Below are 24,746 nucleotides of genomic sequence, written 5' to 3'. Positions count from 1 at the left end.
TGAGGCTTTTCTTATGAAGCACATCAGTTATGGTTAAACGTAGAGCTAGTCTGAGGTCCAGATATCAGCTAGGTCATGTAAGATGTCCCCTCACCCCCTTATTGCCACACCCCTGTCACAGTTCAGGGCAACTGCATCTGTATTCTCCTCGGGGGTTCAGAAAGGGCACCCAACTCTCAGCTTGCAGCTCCCCATCTGTTGCCTTTCTGGGTAGAAGCCTGTTTCTCTTCCTGCTGACCAGTCTGCTTGCTTTCCCCTCAGACTTATTTTTAACCAGTTTAAGTTACTACTTATGCAAGTTTCTACTTTTTCTTAAGGTAAAAAGCACTACAGATGACATAAAAATAATAAACCTACATGCACGCATGATCACATCACATCACCTTAGGGATTTTTGTGGTTAGGAGTTCATCAGAGCTTCAGCTCAGTCTTAAGAGGCCTGTTGTGGTGATTGGCCTACAAATTCACTCATTGCGAGCTCAGGAGTATAAAGTATATGAAACTTCATAAAGTGTCACAACCTATAACAAGTGGTGATGGGGAAAGATAGGTAAGGGAGACCCATTGAACTAATCAGCAGGACTTCTTTGTTTAAGATTGTGTTGAAATGATCCTTGTTAAAAACAGATGATGTGGCTCAAACTAGTGAACCAAATAAATGTATATTAGGCCTAACAGGTGGACAAATGACACAAGCTCTTCCACCCTCACTCCCTTTTTGGGTCCTTAAAGAGACTTTTCCCCCCTCAAAGATGGAAGAACTGACTGAAGCAAAGTGCTACACTCATCTCCTGTGACCCTAAGCCTTTGTCATTCTAATCCTGAGATGAGTTTCTAATCAGACCATGCCAAAGAGAGGGACTCAAATAACTGCCACTTCACTGGCTACAGCTGAATCCCAAACACCATCTCAGATGAAATGGTATCAGGCTTTAATAGCAGCAGCAACAACTCCAGCTCATCTCAACTTCTTTCCCCAACAGAGATGTTACCAACTAAGATGGTCAAAGCTAAAGGAAACAAGAACTGCTAAAATTAAAGCCTTTCAAATAGTAAGTGGTCCTTTTCTGTATCTTTAATTCAAGGTTAAAGGGACTTTTAATGGTGTGTTTGCCATAGTACTAAATAGTCTGAAGTTGCTGTCAACCAAGCCCCAGACCTTGTTTCCAACTGTTTGTTGTTGGAGAGTGATTAGTGACGTTAACACCTTTTGGCCTGTTTATTCCAACTAAATGAATACAACAGGCTTCAGTAGGCCAAGTCCTTCCCATCCTCTTCAAAAGATTGAAGCCCTCTGGTGTGAGTCCTGTCTATTTGCTGGATCAGGAAGAAGGTCTTCAGTCAGTTTACAACCTAAGCTTCTATCCAAAAGTCTCTTCTTTTGTCTGTTGGTCTCTGAAGAATCCATTTTGAACAAATAAATACACCATACACAATTGCATTTTGAATATGATGTACCCTGAAGGCGTTAACCCTTGTACTTTTTTCAGTGTATAATATATAGAGCAGTATAAAGTCATTGTCTGTATGAAATTTTTGTTTACACTGGCTTCACTAGTGCTTTTTATGTAGCCTATACCCCTGCTTGAAAACCACAGCCTTATTGAATAAGGGCAAACTTTAGTGAGGTAAATTAATCTTAATTCCAGTTCAGGGTACTACATGGTCTGTCACACTGACTATCCACAATGCCTCTGAAGAATATAACTTTCTGCAGATGGTCCTAATACAGATACCATAAAGAGGCAGTGCCTTCCTACCAGCTGCTGGTGTGGGCTCTTTGGTGGCCACAGCATCATCTGTATTACTTGACCTCATGCTCCTCTGAGTTCCAGCTCCTTCATATCCACAGCCTGTGGGGATACTTCAAAGCATGTTTCTTGGTGTACAGGCCACAGGAAGGAGGAGGTACAGCATTCTCCTACTACAAAGAAGGTGGAGAATCCATTGGAGACCAATAGTCATCCAGCCCCCATCTCTACCAATGCATCAGTTTCCTATTTCAGAGGGAGATGGAGGGGAATAATGGAAAAAACAAAACTCCAGACAGGAAGGAGACCATAACAGAACAAGGGAGCAAAAAAGGGCCAGAAACCTTAATGCAGCATACCCAGGTAAGGGAGGCAGAATCCATGGGAACCAATATTAAGGTGAAACAGTGACTGCACCATAGTTAATGCTGCGTTACAGAGTTCAGTTTTAACAGAAGCTTTAAACCTTTATTTTGAACACTCATTGAAATGGCAAACACCAAAATACAGAATAGAAACTTTGAGCAGTATTTTCATGCTGGTCTGATAAATGAATTGATACCACAAGAATATTAGTGTTAAAATCACCCCTTTTGGGCACTGTATTCCTGCTGGATTGTCTCACTTTCCTTTTGCTCTTTTGCAAGAAATCTAAAACACCCTGGGATGTGTCCTTTGTGGCAGAACACACTCCAGCCACAAACAAACATGGAAATTAATTAGAGGAATTCCTTAACATTGCCTGCAACAGTACTGCTAGCATACTTATGGCACAACCACTCAGATGCATGGAATGTGTACAAGTCAGATGTGCTGATCTGTTGATTTAAAAACAAAGGATCATTGCTAAGATTTGACAGAGTGCAAGTTTAATGAAAAGGGTTCTTACTGCTTTTCTGGTATCTGTTGGGAATGGAAGTGAAGGCCTTGTGTGTTATCAATAGCACAGGTAAGATGAAGGTGGAAAGGAATACACAAGTATTTCCCTTAATTTCAGATTTCCATGCTTAAGGTTTTGGTAGTACATTGCATCCTCAGCCACCACTAAATGTAGCTTTCCATTTGTTAATAGGACCAAGGAAGACAATATGGGGAAAGTATGAAGGACAAATGTGAGGGGGATAAGGGAAAAGAACACATGAAAGAAGATCCCATAGAATAGCCCACCTTAACAGTTGTAGCCTTCCTACAGAATTAAGTCACTCTATTAAGTCCATGTTAGTTCTATCCTATAGGTTTAAGAGTAATTTCTATAGAATCATATTGTAGTAAAATTACCAAACTCTCTAGCACTTTACCTTTCCCTATGCCTTATTGTCTCCTCTCTTGTGGGAAAAGGACAGAGGGTGGGGCTTTAGAGACTGCCAAGAAGGGACAAAATTGCATATTTAGGGCCCAATTCTGCCACCCTTCCTCAAGTTAAGTGGTGACTTGAACTGAGGCATGCTGAGGCTAGGGAGACAAGCAACTTGTATGTAGAATTCCTGCTATAAAAACAGTGTAAAGTGCCATCTCAGTGTAGAAGCAGCAGAACTGGGTTCTTAGAAAAAGAAAGGTACCACTTTTCCTGTAAGAGGAGAGTAGGAAGCACAGGAAGATGGGAATAAATAAAGGGGAAGAACAAATACTAGTTAGATGGAAGGAGAAAATGGAATTCTAGTCCATGAACTAGGAGACTGAAGAAAAACACTGAGTTGGGGGGCGGGGGGGAATGGAGAAAATAGATAAGGACAAGCACTTGGGCTAATGCATTGTATTTATTCCCGTTAGTACTCCTTCTCAGTGGCATTTTCCAGGCAAATATCCAACAGAGCTGTAAATCCAGAGGAAGAGACTAGCAAAATGTTTTGTTGAGGACTAGAGTATTACTACTTTGCACTGTTAGTGCTGGGATAACTGTTTCATGCCATAGTGGAAAATGATACCCGCCGCCCCTCAAATTTCAAGTCCTGATGCAGAAGTGAAGGGAAACCTTTGAACAACAACTTAAATTTCATTCAAAGGGACTCCAAGGGAAACTAATCAAGGCACAATTAGTACAAATTTATCAGCAGTTAGCTTGAAAGGAAACAGGCTATTCCTGCAGGCACCAAGAGTGCTGTGAGTTTAACAGCTAAGTATCCAACTTCCAGATAACAGGACGTAAAAGGGGCCAGATTGTGCTAATGAACCACAAGAAAACTGCTGGTTTGTTATTTATTAACACTAATAAATGAGCTCATAATACTGATCAGAGTTTACACAGCTCACAAATTTCATGTGACAAATAATATATTGTAGAAACAGCCGTGGCCATAACAGTAAAGAATGTTTCATTAACTGATTACTAGTTTGATTGCTTTCTGGTATATTAGTAATTGTTAAGAATTTACAAACATTAAAAAGTGCATAACATTTGAAACCAAAGGAAAAAAGTGACATCCTATCAATTTTTTTTTTTTTTTTTAAAAAAAGCTTCTTTTACTCTGATTGGTGCTTACACAGTTGCCACAGTAGTAGTCATCCTTTTCACTCACCTAGATCAGGGAGACATGAGATTGCCTCAAGACTAAGCACTAGTGTAAATCTATGGCCTTTTTTGCCCAGGGGAAATTGACCATCATAGCTATTGCAGAACACCTTATTCGATAAGATATTCTAAAGTAATTTACCCAGGTGGACATATTCTGGAATCAGAGTGACTTTATTCCAAAATAATTAAGTCTCAGAAAAGCAGAGGAGATATTTTGGAATAAAATTACTTTCATTCCAGAACCAAAAGTCCACAGAGGGGAGTTATTCCAGTATGGTTGGTCTGGAACAGCGAGGCTGGTCAATTTCTCTCACATAGACAAGAGCTAGGTTTACCAGGAACCACAGCTTCACCAGCAACACTGGCTTCATTATTTTCAAATCAATGTTTTTCAAACCATCCAGGTTATACATTTGCTCTAAAATAATAATAAAATGATTGGACTTTAATCTCTCTCTGGGACTTTTTTAATAAAATAAATCAGAAAAAATACAAGGAAAAAACAAAATGTAAAGATTCAGCTTGAATCCCTGATCTGCAACTAACTACAGTCAAGGGGCTGACCTGTACCACAGACACAAAACATACCCAACTGAGGGAATATTCACATTAGTGAATCACTCTGAAGGCTCATCTAGTAATAAACTGGAGTGCTGATGAGTCAATAGTTTTAGGCATAATCAATTTAGCGGTTGACATTTTGTCATTTGCACACCACCACATTATGCAAAAAAACAGCCCTTTCAAACAAGTGGTAGGAAAAATTCACAACAGAAATATTCTTCATAAGCATTTGAGACAGGGTGGAGCTTATAAGTAGTACAATACAAAACATTGTAAATAACAGAGCTTTAAATCACAGATGCAGAGTTCTAAAACCAGTGCTTTCTATATAGTTCTTTTACTAGGTGATCACTTTGGCCAGAGAATTTTAAACTCTGAGGATCACTCAAACCTTTGCCACAAAAACAATTAAATCCTCTGATGCTTCAAAGACCATTTGCTACAAGAATTATCTACTCTGTTCTACTTTCTACAAGCATTCCCATCAAGTGGTTATGAAAAGATCCATCGAATGACAATGTCCCACGATTAGTAATGTTTCAACCATTGCTAAGGACAGAAGTAGAACAAATTCTGTCTGCTGTCACAGCCTGCGCCCTCATTTTTAGCATTACATTGAGCAGGTTCCAGCAGTGAAATGCATCCATTTTCTTTTCCACCAGCTTGCTCATGGAAACAAATTTGTTCCAGTAAACTCTTGCAGTCTGAAAACATCCAGCAGCTGCTTCTGTCGGTCAAAGTTGGACATCAGCTTTCTTGTTTCTCTGCTTCCCCCTGGGTCTCCCCAGCTTGTTCAGCTGGGTTTTTTTGTGCATCTCCTTCACCATCTGCAACGAATGAACAAAGGAGGGGAATGATTGGGGGGAAAAAACAACCCATTTTCAGACTGATCTATTCTAGATCTGTATTTTGCTCCTGGAATAAATTTTTTATCCTTTGCCAAATTTAAGAATTTTGCAGTGTTACTGTAGCTGTGTTGGTCCCAGGATATTAGAGAGATAAGATAGGTGTGGTAATATCTTTTATTGCACCAACTTCTGTTGATAAAAAAAAGAGACAAGCTTTCAGAAGTTGTTCCAATAAAAGATACTGCCTCACCCCTATGGTGTCTCAAATTTGAAGTGTCAGAAGATATCTGAGAAATAGCCAAAAAGAACTACTATGCTGACAAAATAATGGTGCATTTAATTCCAGTATGCTTTAAAGATACCCTATATTGATGAAATATCAAGACTGCGTATTTAAGACACACCTTGACAAAACTATTTCTGGCTGAACAGTTATCAGCTATCATTGCAAGTACCATTAAGATTACTAAAACTGAAAGATGTTAACAGTTTTCTTTACTATGTTAAATTTGACTATATAAGAAAATCGTTGTTTATATTGTGCCTAAATACAGCTATCTGGTAGGCTACACAATTATGGTAGACAAGTACCATATTAAATAATATTGGTACAATTACTTTTTAAAATTCACTGTTTGTAGTACTTTCTCCATGGAGCACACTCCACATATGCCACTACTTCTGCTGTCTCATTATAAGCCACAAATGATTTGGAGACTGGAAAATGTCTTACAGTGATAGACTTAAGGAGTTCAGTCAATTTAGTTAATTTAAAAGGTTAAGAGTGACTTCATGATAGCCTATAAGTACCTACACGAGCAGAACACAGCTGCAAGTAAAGGGCTCTTTTAGCAGCTAGATAAGATCCAATGGTTGGAAGTTGAAGCTAGACACCTTCAATTTGGAATAAGAAGGTAATTAACCATTGAAACAATTTACCAAACAAAGTGGTGGATTATTCGTCACGTGTACGCCAAAGATTGAATGTCTCTTAAAAATAGATGTTTGAATTACAGCATAAATTATAGGGCTTGATGAAATTCTATGGCCCAAGTCACGCTGAAGTCATTAGAGGATCATAAGGCCTTCTGGCCTTAAACATCTAAACATTGTCACAGGGTGTGTCAAGGCTGATTCCCCACTCTGGCACTTGGAAGGTGGGGGCCTGCAAGGATTTTAAAAATTAATGCTTGCCACTCCAGGCTTGTAAAACTCCCAAGGTTACAGTTTTTCTCTGATCTGGGACTGGTAAACGCTGCCACTACCCAAATGCAAAATCCCATTGAAATCCAGAAAGGCGCACTTGGAAATTCTCAAGCCCTTTCACCCCTACTCCAGGGAAGAGTTGAGAAAGGAAAACAAAGTCAGCTGTTGTCACCAGCTAATTAAAAAGAACATGCACAAACCTCTTCGGACATCAAAAATCCAATCCTGTTTTTAAAAAAGGTTAATTTTATTAAACACAAAAAAAAATACATCTGGAATTTAGGCTTTTGTTACATTTAAAAAACCCACTTACAAGAATAACCTTCTTGAGGTCCAGCTTAAAGGTTACACCAAAACAAAAGCATTTGGGGTTAGCACAGAGGAGTCCACTAGCCGTAAGAAACAAACAAAAATAAACCTAATCATGTCTTTCTGAACATTCCTGATCTACTTCCACATTTGGGAGGTTCCAGATATGATCTGATGATCTATGATCATACCTGGCTTAAAGCTTCTCATAGCATAACTGCTCCCTGTTCCCCTCTTTCCTGGAGAACAACATTACACAAAGGGTAAGCATAGGAGGTTCCTATTTGGATGCATTCACTAACACAGATGCTTATTCTATTCATTACTGGCTGACTTGTAGATAACACTTTGTTTAAAAAATATTTTGTTGCCATCCTTTTTCTCTGAACACTTGTCATTATCTGCATTGCACCAACTCCTCAGATCCTGCAGTCCCCTCTTCCCCAACTCACCATTATCAATGACCCAACAATTAAAAGGAATTCTATTGGCATATGGACACCACCTACTTGAAGATAAAGTCTCCTTTTCCCAGCTGACAGCTCTGAACTCTTTCCTCACCTCAAAGCCTCCCATGTTTATCATCTTTTTGAACACTCTAGTATATATTGACAGAAGTGGCTGTAAAATCCGATTTTCAGTGCCCTCTCTGGCTCATCCCACTCCACACACAGTGAACAGTTCTGGAGCTTTAACATTTCTCTTGTCCTGCAGGGAGAACTGTGGTGAGTAATAACTTCCTGCACATGCTTCCACAGCAGAGGTGCAATGTTAAGGCTCCAGGAACAAATTTTCCTTTAAGGATTCTTCTCAACTCATTCCACCACTGATCAATCTACACCACCAGTTGTCTTCCATTTGCTGCCACTGGTGTTTGCTCTTTGAGACTCATTGAGTAAGATATGGTATTACATCCAAAAATCATGATTGGCTTAAAAAATAAAATGTTAGATTCTTTTGATCTACTTTGTTTTCTGAGATTCCAAGATGCTCTTGGGCCGTGTTTTCAAGCCTTTTTCCTGAAACCATGAGGGCTAGAATCTTATTTTGGGCAGGGGGCAGAAACAGATTCTCATGCAATGTTTTGATTCCAGCAGGTGGGTTTTAAGAAATGAAATATCACAAGACTTGCAATAAAATTGTGAGAGTTGGAAACAGTAGAAATACTTTAAATATTGCTGTTAATAACCTTTCTGATCAATCTCTAATTTATTTTCCCTTCCAGATATTCTTGGCCTTTTATGGTCCATCAGCTCTCCCAGAAGTCACATCACTGACTTAATCCTATCAAAATTTATCTTCTCCTCTACTCATTTTTACTGATCCAAACTTCAGCTATCATTCCAATTCTGTATTGCTCTGCCTAAATCAACAGTCCTGCTTTACTCTGAGATGTCTGGATTCTCTCAGTTTTCACTACTCTATGATGCAACTGCATATACTGCACCATTATCCAGTTGGGAACAGAAAACAGAGAGAAAGCTTAAATGAGTTGGTGCAAGCCTACCCAGCGTACTAGTGGCAGAGCCAAGATTAAAAAGCACAAAGACAAACACACACAACTGAACAACTCAGGCGTGCCTGGCTCCTAGGCTGTGTCCACTAGCCTACCCTATAGCCTCTAAAGAGGCAAGAGTAGGTGTATAATTGAACACTGGAGACTAAGCTTCCTCCCCAAAAAAAGCAAACACAAAAATTCACATGAAAAACTACCATAAGGGCATTTACAATGACCTTCTGAACTGACTTTTAACCTTCTTATTCTTTCACAGTGGAAAGAACATTTGATCTTCCATAAGCAAAATCCTTATATAGGTCACCAGCTCCAACACACTGTAGAAAGTCACTACTCATTTCTGTTGCGTGTCAAGTTTGGGAAGAGAAGCCATTTTTAAATCTGAGCTTCTGTATGAGTAGCAAAACCCACTGATTCTGCCACATTAGATGAAGGGTTGGAGTTTAACCATTCAGCCATGGGAAGCAGTTAGTGCATGCCAACCAGATTTACTAAATTTCTTTTGTTTTCTCTTTCGTAAACAGCTGAAATAAAAGAATACAAGTCCTTACCTCTTTTGTTTATATCAAGTTCTGATAACTTTAGGGATAGTTCACTAGAGTTCCCACTTGTAGAGGACACCAGGATATCATGTATTGCATTTCTTCTACCAGTTCTTCCCGAAGCAATAAAATCTGCATATGTAGATTCTACATCAGTCATTGCTAACAAATATCCACATAGCAGTACCTAAACATGGAGCAGAAAAAAAGGTCCATATTTAAAACATGGGAAAGACGAAAAAGGACAGGGAGGCAGAAGAGAATAACTAGATGCCTCTGATCATGAAGTATGAAACCTTTAAAATGTGCTGGATTTACAGTAGTAGCACAGAGACACCCCCGCTTAAACTACTGAAATTGGCAAATTAAGCGAATAAAATGAACAAAGATAAAAAGAGCAAGGATGTCGTACAACAAATGTTCTTTATTAAACTATTTTGACAACTGTAGGTTAAATATTTGAAAGAATATTTCATAATACTTTTATAAGTATTTTTTAATGATAAATTTAGTACCATAAGAACTCTGCTATTTAGTGTTTGCTGGGAAGTGGGAGGAAAGTGGGAGTTGGAACGAGTTCTTTTCTGCATGAAATACAAGGCCGATGAATTAACAGTTTGAATTAGTGAAGTTCTGCTTTGTTTCTGCATGTTTAATGTTCTTCCCTGCAGTGCAGAGGTTGTGCTTTGATAATGTTGGTACTGTATATACCACTAGAGCTTCATAAGTGAATTTGCCTTGCTGTGGTATTGGCTCCAAAGTCAATGCATTGCAATAAACCCACTGAAGTCAGTGGAGTCATGTTGATTTACACCTACTGAGGATCTGATCTGCATCATCTCCTCGTGGTTCAACACCTCTCCTCTCCTTTCCTTTCCCTTTATGGGAGAACGTTCTTGAAAAATCATTAAATTTTGTAGACTTCCTTTTGACAATCATATTGCTTTTATATGTCCAAACCCCATTAGCATACTCACCTAAAGCTTCCTGTGGAGCTCTAGATAGCTAGGTTTCATTAATGACATTTCAGACAAGTCAAGTCTGCTACACTAGTACTCAAAAGAAAAAGGGAGCACGAAGATCCACAAAGAAGAGGGAAGGAGCATTACTCCTGGGGGAATTCTGTGCCACTGCACATGCACAGAATTTATGTCCCCCACAGATTTGACTGCTTCCCTGCAGAAAAATGACTCTCTGACAGGGAAGCCACAAGAGCCATCATGTGACCTTCCCCAAGAAGTATGTTTCAGGTGCTTAGGACAGCCAGCAGAGAAGCAAATCACTGTGAGGCAGTGGGTAGGACACTGGGGAACACCCGACTGGTGGCTCCTACCCTACACCGGGCTCAGCTGCTGGTCCCGGCTGGGCTGGGGAAGACAGGACTTCCTCCTTCCCTGCAGGACCATGTCAGACCCACCCCTAGATGTCTCCCCTCACTTTAGGAAGCTCTGCAAACTCCCTCACTCCTGCCCCCACAAGATTCCTGCACCCATCACTCCTCAGCTGCAGCAGGAGGAAGCTGCTCCCCCATCCGCCCAAGCCCTGTGCATCCAGACTCCCTCATACCCAGACCCTCCCGCCAAGTCTCACCTCCACCCGTACCCAGAACCTTGCCAAGCCCACTCCCCCCGCATCTAGAATATCTTAATGAGTCACTGAGCCCCAACCAGCTGCACCTGGATCCCAACCCCACTGAGCCCCACTTCCCCAGCGTTTGATCCCCCCCCACACTGAGACCTCCCTGCTGAGCTCTATCCCACCCACGGACCCCTGCAGAGTCCCATTACCATTGCATCCAGAACCCCCGCAACAAGCTCTTGTGCATCCAGATCCTCCCTCCCCCTGCACCCAGATCCCCCACTGAACCACCTGCACTCAGACTGCCCCACACAGAAACCTCTCAACCCACACCTGGATCCCCCACACTAAACCCCTCCACATTTGGATCCTGCCTTGCTGAGCCTACCTGCCCACACCTGGTGAACCTGGTACAGAGGAGTAGGGCCCTGGGTGTTTCTGGGGCAGGCCCAGTCCTTGCACTGTGCCAGGGTTGGCTGCAGCCTCACCACCGTGCACCACCACCATGCAGCCAGTGGCCTGAGCTCCCCAATGCCATGCTGGAGCCTCCACATTTGACAAATAAAATAAGCATAATTTTAAATTTTTTGGTGCAGAATACCCTGAGGAATAGAGTATGCTTTGACCAAAGGCAGTGCACATGGGGCCAAATTCTGCCCTCATTTACATGAGTACTATTCCAGTGAAGCCACCAAGGGAAGAATTGGGTCCCTGATGCCGATTTAAACCTGGATAAGTGGGTGAAAGTATATCACCAATTCCACAGGACTGAGCAAAGAGTTACTTAGTGAAAATGTATACAGCAAAAAATACTTTCATCCATTACCAAGACTTTTTTGGGCGGTAAATAATGCCCTAAAGAGAAACCCTTTCTCTAGATATCACAATGTGTTTATGTTAGGGACTACCTTCTGTGTCTTGCACAGGGCTGAACACTATTGTCACGGCATACATGTTTTTTTCCTTCTCTGCACTGTAAGGTCTGAGGCCTTTTTCTGCAGCCATATTAAGAGAGCAGCAGCCAGGAGCCAAGAACCAGAAAGTCACATCATCACATTAAAGTGATGTAACATTGGGCTGTAATGTAACATCCTGTCCTAACAGTGCCCACCTTCACCAGATAAAGAAACAAATCTTAAGATGTTTAAAGAAACTTCGTTTGATTGCATTCTGTCTGGTAAGGAATTGCTTAACTGTTGTGGGTGTGAAATCTCTACTATTTTATTCTTTTGCCCTTTATGATCCCTACTTCTCTATTGTTTCATCTCTATGGCTTGTGCCTGGTTCTTTGATTGTTTCTGTCTATTATATAACTAATATAAACTGGGGACCAAAAGGAAGTTCTTTGGAACTGACTCCAGAACACAGCCCAAGATCAGAGCTGCCAGACCTCAACACCCTGCCAACTATATTGTGCACAAGCTGGAGTCCCCAGACGACCTGATCCTCACTGGCCAGCAGGAAAAGTTTGTCTGCCTTATTGGGAGTAGTGAGCATGGTATGCTTAGTATGTGCATTCGGTTTTGGTGATTGTTAATAGAGACTAAGGATATTACTGTGTGAGGCACTTTCGCTGGTCAAAGACCCTGCAAACCCACAGAGTGTAAGGCTACGTCTTGAGCCTATGGAAGGGTAACTGTAGGTGCCCTAGAGCAGCATTTTTCAAACTGGGGTCCCCAGACCCCTGGGGGTCCCGAAGGGTACTCCAGGGGGTCTATGGGTCTCACTGAGAAACTCATCTTCCTGCCAGGGAACAGCTGTGAAGGAGACGCTGAGAGGGAGGGGAAGGAACAGGGCCTTTGGCTCTGTGCCCCTCCCAGAAGCAGGCAGCAACATCTCTGCAACTCCAAGGGGTGGGGCAAGGAGGTCTTCGTGTGCTGCCCCCCGCCCCAAGCACCGACTCTGCAGCTCCCCCTGCCATCCTCTGCCTAGGAGCCTCTGTCAGAAGCATGTGCCAGGTGGGAGCCACCCGAGGTAAGTGCTGCCGTCCTCAGTCCGTCCTGCACCCCAACCCCCTGCCCGAGCCTGGTGAAAGTGAGCGAGGGTGGGGGAGGAAGCGGGATAGGCAGGGCCTCAGAGAAGGGGCAGGCCAAGGGCTGAGAGGGGGGGCTTGGGGATCCCTGAAAAATTTTAAATCAAAATGGGGGTCCTCAGATTGCTAAAGATTGAGAACTGGTGCCCTAGAGTGTCAGGTAACAGCGTAACTGTAGATGTTTCCTTTTACAGTCACCTCCCTGGCTGCTATAGACTTAAAAGAGAACAGTCAGATTGAATCAGGTGGTGTAGTTCAGTGGTTGCACAAAAATCATATACCAGGAAGATCTTAAATGCAACTGACTCTTTGGGACCACAGGCATTTCACTTGACTGCCTTGTGCCGAAGAAGCTATGAAGAACAGACGCTAAGTACGAGCTGAGCTTCACTGGGTTCGTATATTACAGAAAAATGACATTGTCAAAAAGGAAACAGCATACGCTCCCTCTCTGTAAAAATATTCACACACAGTGGTAAGATTTAACTACCAGTAGCTGAAGTTACAGCAGCTGATGCCAACGGTTCTCAAGTACGTATAAAATCTTCATTGACATATTACTGTTAACGCAAAGCATCTGTTACTACTGTTTACTATGAAGTATTTCCTACAAGCCAATACCAATATTATGTAATCCTTTAGAATACAAAAAGATTCAACAACTTCTCCTCTAACAAACCCTGTATTTTCATTGTCTTATAAATGCCCATTCATTTTAAAAACAAACACACACTATCCTCACAAATCTTGTCCATTCCCACCCTGCTTTTGTTTTCATTCCTTAGCTCCCTCCATGTTCGCACAGCCAGAGTCAGTTAATCAGCCTAGTGTGCCATATTGGAATCTACTGATGAGCTATTTGAGAAGCCAGGGAAAGGGGGCCATGTACAATATTTTATCTGGCTAAATATAGCCATCTTGAATATCATTGTAAGAGTGACTTATCCACAAAGAATTTCGAGACTATGATGCTTCTGAGAATGAACTAGTGACACCGCGTTCACAGGCCAAAGGCTGAATGGCTGACTTAATCTCACTCCTGGGAATGAAACCTATGAAACAAGAAACCTGCTGTGAAGAAAGAGGGAATTAAAAGAGATCAGCAGTGACGAAAAGCTTTCTGGTACACATAGAATGGTGCTATGCCTTTCAGTTAACCAAAGCTTTCTTGGGCTTCACATTAATCCATGACAGGATATAGGTACTGATTCCTGTAATACGTTGTCTCCTCATAACAGTGTGAAACACTGAAGCCGTTTAATAACTTATTGAATTTACTATTTAGTTCAGCCCCAATCTGCAAATGTGTTTTTTTAAAACAAAATAAATAAATGGATTAAAAGCATATAGGGTGAGGATGATGATAATGGTGTCATTACCAGCCAAAGGTCAAGTTAAAATCCAACACAAGACTTTAGACTTACCTGTGCTTTCCTCCAAAACATGTCAAACTTGACATGACAAGACAGATTTACTACTTGATTTTAATGCACCTTAAGTAATAAATTATTTGGTTCTTTTATTTAGGGCAGGTTTCAAGAAGACTAAGTGCAAAGTCAATGAGTAAGTATCTAGCCAAGGAGCCGCTCCTCAAAAACAAATAGCTTAAACTTTGATGCTAATATAGCATCAGTCCCAAGTCTACACAGCAATTGTTTCTTGCCAGGATGTTGCCTTAATCTGTTAAATGCAGCTGTACATCACTTTGCTGATCACAGTGGATCTGCTCACAAACTGATGAAGTACACACTATTGCTCAATTTCATTTAGAATGTTTTCAGCTATGTTTTGCCTCAGGTGTTTGCAATATCCTCACCCCCACATACCAGTTATGGCAATTTCTAGAGCAAACATGGCTCATAGTTTTAAAGGGCTACCCTTAACTTTCCCTCAGAATTTAGAAACCAGGATGATTCGTCTGTCATGGGAAGAAATAGTGACAAGTGGCCATCTTTCATAGTGGTACTACTCTAGCGCCTCCTGCCTCGCTGGATTTACTGATCTACAGCTCATACTGCCAGAATCCAAGGATCTCCATTTCCTTCCTTTAGAGGGCCTTTATCCACCAGATCTACTAGATGACAACAAACAGGGAGGTGGTTTCCTCCAACATGAACACCCATACCACTCCAGGAATTAGGTGTCAGGAGATACATAGACACAGTCTTTATTTCACCTCTGTAACTGGAGTACATCCTCTCCCCAGGCCTTGGATTAGCTTTACCTGTAAGGTCCTTATTTACATATTAACCATAAAATAGTTATTCAGTAGGGGCTGTGGATACTCAGCACTCCAAAACAAAACTGGAGTGGAAAGCATTCAGTAACTCTGAAACACCAGGCCAATTGTTGAGTACAGTTAGAACAGGCCACTCCCACATCATGGCAGCTGTCACCCTAATCTCAGTTTCTTCTCCTGGTTCTCCATCAATTCACATGAACTCAGGAGTTTATTTAATGATTCCCCTCCCAGATCTGTTTTATTAAGTCGTTCTAGCTCATAGCCTAATTTTGCTTGTGCTCCCAGATACTAAGGTTCCCTCCCTGATCAGTGGGGCATCATAAATAATCCCCCTCTGCCCTGCCAGGCTTAGGTCTCTCTCCCCCCTAGATACTAGGGCTCCTACAGCCTTTGTTGCAGGGACTGCAGCACGGCTGCCCTTGGTATAGTGTTCTCTGCTTCCCTCTTTCAAGGGACTTCACCTAAAGTCTGGCAAGCTTCTCCAGCCTGCCACCGTCCTGGCTGTACTGCCAGAAAGCCCTTCTACTTGCAGCAGCTCTCTCCCAGGTGTGAGCAAGCAGCCCCGCTTCTAGGAGGCACTGCTTCCAGGTGGCATTCAGGTGACCCGACTCAGGTGCTGGTGAGAGCTTATGGCTTCAACTCCATTCATGCTGAGCTCACACTGTGACAAGACCTCTTTTCTGATGGCAGGTATTGGGTTATTTCACATGTTCCGATATTAACGGGGTTTGGCAGCAAGTGAAATTAAAAAAATCCCCTGGTATGTAGGGGAATGTTGCATGCTATCAGGATGCAGAACAGTAGTGGGCTGCTCAAAGCTTTCCTAGCGAACCTTCAAGTAATGACTACATCACATTCTTTTTTATATATCGATATAAATAAAATAAATGTGTACTATATTACAGAGAATTCAGGAGTGTTTTCCATGTTATTCTAGAGTAACAAAAGAATATAAATTTTTGGAGTATCTCATCAGGAGTATCTCACAAGGCATATAACATGAACACTCCTGAATTCTCATTTTAAAATGTACACATACAGTAACTCCTTGCTTAACGTTGAAGTTATGTTCCTGAAAAATGCTACTTTAAGCAAAGCAATGTTAAGCGAATCCAATTTCCCCATAAGAATTAATGTAAATGAGGGGGTTAGGTTCCAGGGAAATTTTTTTTTGCTAGACAAAAGACTACACACACACACACGCAGTACAAGTTTTAAACAACCAATTTAATACTGTACAGAGTAATGATGAGTAAGAAGCTTGACTGAGGTGGTGAAATCAGAAGGTGGAAGAGGGAGGGATATTTCCCAAGGAATGCCTTACTGCTAAATGATGAACTAGCACTCCGCTGAGCTCTCAATAGTTAACACATTGTAGTTAATGTAGCCTCACACTCTACAAGACAACACAAATGGAGGGAGGAAACATAGCATGACAGAGAGAAACAGAGACACACACCGTGCGTGTGTGTGAGTGTGAGATAGACACACACAGTGTGAGAGATGTGTATTGCCCCTTTAAGTATGCTTACCCCACTCTAAGTACATTGCCTTTTTAAGTAGATCAGCAAGTTGAGACAGAAGCTGCTGCCAGCAAGCTTCTTCCGTCCTGAACCCTGTCATGTCCTCCTCCTCCCCCACCCTCCGTGGCGATGGGGTAAAGGAGCAGGGGGGAGGAGCAGGGGGAGAGGGGACACCCTGACATTAGCACCCCTCTTCCTCCCCATCCTCTGCACAGCAATCAGGAAGCTCCCAGCAGCAGCTCCAAGGCACAGGGCAGAAGCAGCACATGGCAGCAGGGGGAGGGACAGCTAAACTGCCAGCAGTTGATAACTTGCTCGGCAGCTGCGCACAGGGAACTTAGGGGAGCTGGTAGGAGGGCTGCCGGTCCACCTTGATTTCAAGCCTCCACCAGCTAGCTCCAACGGGCTGCTCTTTCTGCAAGCAGTGGACAAAGCAGGCAGCTGCCAAACAACATTATGAGGGAGCACTGCGCAACTTTAAACAATCGCGTTCTCTAAATGATCAGCAACGTAACAAAACAACGTTAACCAGGATGACGTTAAGTGAGGAGTTACTGTATTATATTGAAAATATATTTCTTGTATATAAACTAGTAATAAAAGTACTCCTGAGAAGATTTTTTTTTAAACCCCACAGAAATGAAGTCTTTGATCAATAGGCTTGGTTTCCTAATACATATGCTGCAATATTTATTGACAACTTCTAATTTTTGTGCCTGTATGATCTCCTTAGTGTCACTAAACACCATTTTGTTTTGTGTTGGCATTTTAGGCAGAATCATGAGATGTTATTCCTTAAATATGGAATTTCAGTGACATCACTACAGAAATCTCCTTTCACAGTGATGGCTTGATGACTGGAAGTCTGATTTATTTAGTGCAACCACCAAGCAATTACCATTCCTCCTTAAAAACCCTTTTTTCATTCTCTTTGGGATGAGCAGAATCTGGCTTTTAGTATATACATTAATATTTCATGAAGCATCATTTTAATTTCTAACCTAACTGCATTAACCTGTCTCCTTGGATAAAATCCTGATTCTACTCCCATTGCCTTCAATAGGGCCAAAATGTCATCCCTTAACTTTAAAGGTTCTTTAAAAATGAAATGTTTATGAATAGCCTGCTACCAAATGTTATTGAATAATTTCCTGACTTTTTCAGTAACATTTTCTGCTGGATTCAATTCAACAACAATTACTAACAAAATATTGAAAACATAATAAAAATATAATTAAAGTATTTGATAGCACTAATATTTAGCATGGAAAGACTAGTAATGAGTTTATCATTACAGTTGCAACCAGGTGATCTTTCAAAGGCCATTTCAAATTCAGATTTTCATAGTTCAAAAGTCTTCCAGATTAACTCTTACAATGCAATATTTTAATTAATTCCCCTCCTCCATACCCCATACTTCCTGAACACACTAACAGTTAAAAAATGTTTAATTTAAAGATGACCTCTCTGAACCAAGCTTAGATTTTGTGATCTTTCTTCCATAGTAGGATCAAGTTACAGCTCAAGATTTGATGGGGCATAATGTATCTAATTGTACTTTTTATAGGTTTTGTTATTGGGGTGGGGAACTAAAGCTCATTAAATTAAGACTACTACACAAGTCTAGTGAATCTGATGGAGATTATAAAAAAAAAAAACAAAAACTATAAACAAAGAACGCTCACATACTGTCACCTGAAATTCTGGAAACAGCTTGCACGCGCACACACACACACACACACACAAATGGATGGGAGCAACTCAGTGTCATAGGGAGCAGAATCAGACCCCCAGGAATTCAGGAAGTTTCCTCTTCTGCCTAAGATCTGCTGGGGGAACAGAAGAGAAGCTCCATTACAACACACATTAGCAGGTGCACAGAATAGGTGCTTCACTGCTGTTCCTTCAAATACCTTCTTGACAAGTCTCTCTGCTTCCATCCTTTGATCTCACTAGCGCAATTTATGGGTTAATATTCACCACTCTTTTATATACAGTTTATTGTATCCTCAAGATTTCCTAGCAATGTGTGTTACATTTCTTTCTCCAATGCAATCTGGTTCTATTGGAAAAACTGGAACACAGCCTGACATTTAGTTGGACTGTAGTGTAAAATCCTGACTCCACTGAAGTCAATGACAAAACCTTCTATTGACTTTAAGGACTTTACTGTTGTTCTCAAGAATCTGGAAGTGAAAGCATAAAATTATGCCACAACACTGAACTTTTGCAATGCTCATTAAAAATCAATGCCCAGAAGCTAACCAGACCAGTAGTATACCTGGTGCCTGAATTAAACCCGTTTCAGGGACTGGCCCCTCCATTGGAAAGTCTATTGTTTTTAACCTGTCATTGCCTCACATCCATGTTTTGTCAGCGTTTCCATTACTGTACTATCACAAAGAAAAGAAATAAAATGAAGGCAAAAATACAACAAGCCTGTGAATAGTAACTTCAGTGTAGGATTTGGCATGTGTTATGGCAGCAGGAAGAGGTAGTTTTGTTTGCACTAAAAATTACTGTAATATAAAACCTTATAAGACAATCCTTCCTGCTCTCCCCCTCCACACACACAGCTGAGAACTGAGTGGATTTTTCAGCTTTATTGAAAAAAATTCTCAAGGTTTGGAAGGTAAACTTTGTCTCATGATCTGAGCATCATTGAAAAATAATATATATTCAGCTTTCACATAGGAACATAAAACCTTATCCTTAGTACTATGCAAGCAATAGAGGAGTTGTACAATTATGTTTTTAAAATAAAATTCAGTGAAGATTCAGCTTTCCTGTAAGCGCTTTCCAGTCAACAGGAAGCCTCTGTGACTATATTTCCCACATGAACTAATAATAGATTCTAAGGCTAGCTGGGATCCCTGAGATCATATGTGGCTCAGGCCATAGAACTTCTTCAAAATAATTTCTAGAGCAGAGCTTTTAGAAAATCATCCAATCTTGATTTAAAAAGTGTCAGTGATTGAGAATCCACTACAACTCTTGGTAAATTGTTCCAATGGTTAATTACTCTCACCATTAAAAATTTATGCCTTATTTCTAGTCAGAATTTGTCTAGATTCAACTTCCAGCCATTGGATTATGTTGTATCTTTCTTAGTTAGATTGAAGGACTCATCATTAAATATTTGTTTTCCCAATTAGTACTTTTAGACTGTAACCAAGTCGCCCCACAATCTTCTCTTTGTTCAGCTAAATAGATTGAGTTCTTTGAGTCTATCACTATAAGATATGTTTTCAAATCCTTTAAATCATCCTCATGGCTCTTATCTGAGCCTTCTCTTATTTATCAACACCCTTCTTGAACTGTGGGCACCAGAACTAGACACTATATTCCACAGCAGTCACACCAGTGCCAAATACAGACATAAAATAACCTCTCTATTCCTACTTAAGATTCCCCTGTTTATGTATTCTAGGATCACACTAACTCTTTTGGCCACAGTATCACACTGGGAGCACGTGTTAAGCTGATTTTCCACCCTAACTCCCAAATCTTTTTGGGAGTTACTCCTTTCCATTCTTTGTTCCCAGATGTATAAATTTGTATTTACTCATGTTAAAACACATTGTTTGCTTGCACCTAGCTTACCAGGCGATCCAGATCGCCCTGAGTCAGTGACCTGTCATCTTCATTATTGACCACTCCTGCAGTTTGTGTGTCATCTGCAAACTTTATTAGTGATGATTTTATGTTCTCTTCCAGGTCATTGATAAAAACGTTAAACAGCATTGATGAAGAGTTTGCTTAGGAGGTAGAGCAAAATGTTGTCACAGGAACCTCTGTTGTTTTAAATCCATTTTGCAGAGTGCTATGCACCTTATGGCAAATAAATCAAACTTTGGTTTTGAAGCAACTGCTTCTGTATCACTGCATACTGTTACTGTCCACAGGCTCCCAAAGGGAAACTCTTGCATTTATCAAGCCTGCTGGGACTGCCTGATGTAACCTGGGAGATCTACTTGAAAAACAGCTGGATCCTACTTCAAAGAGAAATGGAGGCACAAGCCTGCCACTTGAAAAGGGTGCACTGTGGAGACTTGGAAAAATCTCAAAAGGGACAGCCCACTTGTGGCCCATGACATGGAGAAGACAAGGGGACCTGATCAGAACGAGATAGGGAATTGTGATATGTAGGAACTTCGACTGGGTACTGCAAAAATTGTCTGACACAGGTATGTGTCTTAAGAGGGAAAAGTATTTTTCAGGTTGCTGCTATCATTTATCTGGGACACAACATTAATGCAACTGGCTTACACTCAGTAGAGGAGAAGGTACAGGCCATTACCGAAAGTACAGTGGGTACAGGGATTACCAAGGTCACCAAAGTCAGTGTCCAAACTGAAATCCTTTCTAGGTCTGCTAAATTATTATGGTAAAATTTTCTTCAACTTAGTATCCATATTGGCTCCATTACACAAACTGTTACAGAAGGGATAAACTTCCAGTGGGCTCAAAAACAAAATAGTTTTTACAGAAGCAAAAAAATCGCTAATGTCATCAAAACCGTTTAATTTATTAGAAGTAGTACTGTTTTGTGATGTCTCACCATGTCGCGGGAGTGGGGGGAAAAGGTGGTATTAGCTCACTGAATGTCAGATGGATCTGAGTGTCCTATCAATTATATATCAAGGTCACTAGTTCCAGCAGGAAAAAAAAAAAAAAAAAAAAAAGTATTCACATTTAGAATGAGAATGGCTAGCTGTGGTTTTTGGGCTAAAGAAGTTCCCACTCAAGTACCTACATGACAGGTCCAGCGCTAGTAGGCAGAGGGAGGTGGAATAAGAAGGCTCTGCATGCTGCTTTCGCCCACAGGCACTGACCCTGCCCCCAGCTCCCATTGGCCGCTTCCCGGACAACGAGAGTGCAGAGCCAGTACTCGGGGCAGGGGCAGCATGAGGAGCCCCGTGGTCCCCCGCCTAGGAGCTGGACCTGCTGGCTGCTTCCCCGATGCAGCGCGGTGCCAAGACAGATAGGGTTTAGCCTGCCTTAGTGCTGCTGACCAGACCTTTAAACAGTCCCCTCAGCAATGCTGACCGGAGCTACCAGGGTCCCTTTTCGACTGAGTACCTGCAGCACCTCCAGGCCACCCCTCTCCCACCCCCCAAGATTTAGTCAGGGGTATATTGTACAAGTCATGGGCAGGTCATGGGGTTGTGAATATTTGTTTACTGCCCATGACCTGTCCATGACTTTTTCTAACAATACCTGTGACTAAAACATATCCTTACCTATGGCATCTGCCAGAATTCAGAGATGGTCTCTCAATATATCAGTTTATGGCTATGAATTTGGATTATAAAACCTGGAAAAGCATTGGGTAATGTGCATACTCTGAGTAGATTTCCTTTGTCAGATAGCCCATCCAAAGTACCTCAGGCTACAGAAACCATCCTCTTTACTTCTCTAATCAACACAGCACAGATAAAAAGACAGATTCATTATTGTCTTGAGTGCAGAGAATGATTACAAAATCACTAGACAAAAGAGGGTAAGCACAGAAATCCAACTTTATTACAACCGAAAGGAGTCTATAAATGACCAGGATGCGTACTTATTATTAGGGTCCCAGATAATCATACTCCAGTAAGTAAACCAGTGGTGCTAAACTTGTTATTCAGTAGTGCTGTATTTCAGGAATGTATTAAAACAAAAACAAAACAAAAAACACGCACACACAATAGAACTGCCCCATACTACCCTTCTTTCAATGGCCTAGCGCAGGGATTTTCAAATGTCATTGCACCATGATCCCCTTCTGATAACAAAAACTACTACAAGACCCCAGGAGTGGGGACTGAAGCCTGATCCCACTAGAGCCCCACAGCGGTGCTAAAGCCCAAGGACTTGTTCAGGCTCAGGCAAGGTCCTATAACCTGAGCCCTGCTGCCCCAGGCTGAAGCTCTCAGGCTTTGGCCTTGGGCCTGATGTTTGAGCTTTGGCCCTGGGCCCCAGCAAGTCTAAGCCAGCCCTGGCAACCCATTAAAATGGGGTTGCCACCCACTTTGGGGTCCTGATCCAGTTGAGAACTGCTGATTTAATGGAGCAGGCTGTGCAAATCATAGAAATGGAAAGGAAGAAGATGGCATATGATAGCATAGAAGCCAAGCCGACGAGGCTTCTTTTCCAGTATTGCATGACACCACAAACCACAACAGAGAAGTTACCTTCAGAAGGAAGGAAACTAAGAATACAATCTGGACTCTACACTCTGCTCAAACTGCTAACATGAGGGAAAAGCAGGCAACACGAGTTATATTATGATGAATGAGGTGTGGGTAATGCAGTATATATTCTTAACTAGTGAGGGCCACTGCAAAAATCATCAGGTCGCATCATAGCATAGGCAGGACCACTTTCTTGGGTGACTGATTTACTAGATGGGAGACATCACAGTAAGGGTTGTCTGCAGCACCATGAGGAGTTAGGAATTCTCATTCAGATAGGTTCAAATATGAGGTGTTATGGAGTCATTAGACTATCCAACTACTGCATCCAGAAATAGTGAGATTGCTCAGGACCCTGTATCAACCACTACAGCAGACTTGGAAGTTAAGCCTGCAGAGACAGTTTTATCAACAAAGAGCTCTTCTGCACCTGCTAGTGATCAAAGACCATAGGCGTTTCCACTGTACCATTCCAGAAGATCTCCCAAACTTAGAGAGACTAGACTTGTAGTAATAAGGCAATTATGCTAGAAAAGGGCAGAATAATCCCTTGCAATTGCCTGAAGATTAGGTAGTCCATCCAAACCTCTTAGTTAGGATGTTTTGTTGTTATAATGTTAATTAGGGCTGTTGGTTAATCGCAGTTAACTCACACAATTAACTCAAACTGAGATAAAAATTAATCGTGATTAATCACAGTTTTAAATCACACTTAAATAGAATACGAATTGAAATTTAATAAATATTTGTGGATGTTTTTCTACATTTTCAAAATTAACCGCTTGACAGTCCTAATATTAATGTTTTAAGTTTATTACTAATAATTTAAAGGGGGAGGCGTGTAATATTGCAGGTATTTGTTATGCATATTGCCACTGGTGGCCAATGTGAGAATAGCTATTTACTGTTAGAAGCCTTTAGGTCATTATTGAGGATACGCCAGAGGATTTCGGGGGGGGGGGGGGGGGGGGGGGGGGGGACAGGGGCGGAAAGGTGTAAGATGGAGGCTACTTAGTTGTCTACATGAACCAGTACCGGAATAAAAAAGGGTCTCTCTTTTTTCAGTTGTAATCAGTTTTTGGTCTCCATACATTGTAACACGGATCCTCTAAATCAAATAGATGTACAATAATTAACCAGGTTTCTGCAGAGAGTTAGTAGCATAGCTCACTGGTCATCATAATCTTTGCAAAATGTATGTATGAATAATATTTAAGGAATTGTGGGTCTATACTGAAAAATTAGGCACTTTAGGTATGTAAGTTAAGACAGGTCACCAGAAGATGAAAAAAAATGTTCCTGGTCAGGTAGACAGGATAGACACTTACCTCTCTCTGGCTGGTCAAGTGTGTATTGTCTGCTTCACAAAGGAAGCTTATCTACAGATTGAGCCTAATGCTAATCAAGAGACTGAAATCGTCAAAAAAGAAAATGTACAGAAAGAAAACAGCAGGAGGGGATCCTGTTTTAAAATAAAGACAGCGAGCGGATGGCTGGAGTATATCTGGGAGACCAGTGTACCATCAATGCATCTTTCCACTGAGGAGGCAAGAGGAAAGCATGACTTGTCTTATGAACAGAAGATCACAGCAAAGCCTGACTAATATTTTGGAAGGATTTTGGCGGAGCTTTGGCTCTATAAGACATGACAGGAACTAGTTAACGAAGTCTAGGTTTTAGAATGTGAGTTATGTTTTTATTTTATATGTAACCATTTTGTTACCAGTATTTCTACTTTCTACTGCTCTCTCTTAATAAGAACATTTGCTTGTTTTCACTATAAACCTATCTAAGCACTGCGTGTTAAGCAGAACTATGGTGGAACTGGTAAGCGATGGTGTCATAAGTAGATAGGTAAGGTAAGGGTTAATTTTCTTTTACCTGTAAAGGGTGAACAAAGGGGGAACCAAACATGACCGAGAGGCACAATCAGAGACCTGGATT

General features: G+C 41.3%; 1 protein-coding gene across 1 annotated transcript in view; it reads right to left on the bottom strand.

Moving 5' to 3' along the window:
* Positions 1 to 4,211: 4,211 nt before the first annotated feature.
* Positions 4,212 to 24,746, bottom strand: part of PKIA (cAMP-dependent protein kinase inhibitor alpha) — a 60,594-nt gene continuing 40,059 nt past the window's right edge. Inside the window, exons 2-3 of the mRNA XM_032803225.2 lie at positions 9,258 to 9,435; positions 4,212 to 5,654 (exon numbers count right to left, since the gene is read on the bottom strand). Coding sequence (XP_032659116.1) covers positions 5,575 to 5,654; positions 9,258 to 9,408 — 231 coding nt within the window. The 5' untranslated portion in view covers positions 9,409 to 9,435 and the 3' untranslated portion in view covers positions 4,212 to 5,574. The remainder of the gene's footprint in view (positions 5,655 to 9,257; positions 9,436 to 24,746) is intronic.

This window comes from Chelonoidis abingdonii, chromosome 2 (genome assembly GCF_003597395.2).
Source record: "Chelonoidis abingdonii isolate Lonesome George chromosome 2, CheloAbing_2.0, whole genome shotgun sequence".
Taxonomy (NCBI): Eukaryota; Metazoa; Chordata; order Testudines; family Testudinidae; genus Chelonoidis; species Chelonoidis abingdonii.
Note: the sequence above shows the minus strand (reverse complement) of the source record. Positions and strands in the feature narration are given on the sequence as shown.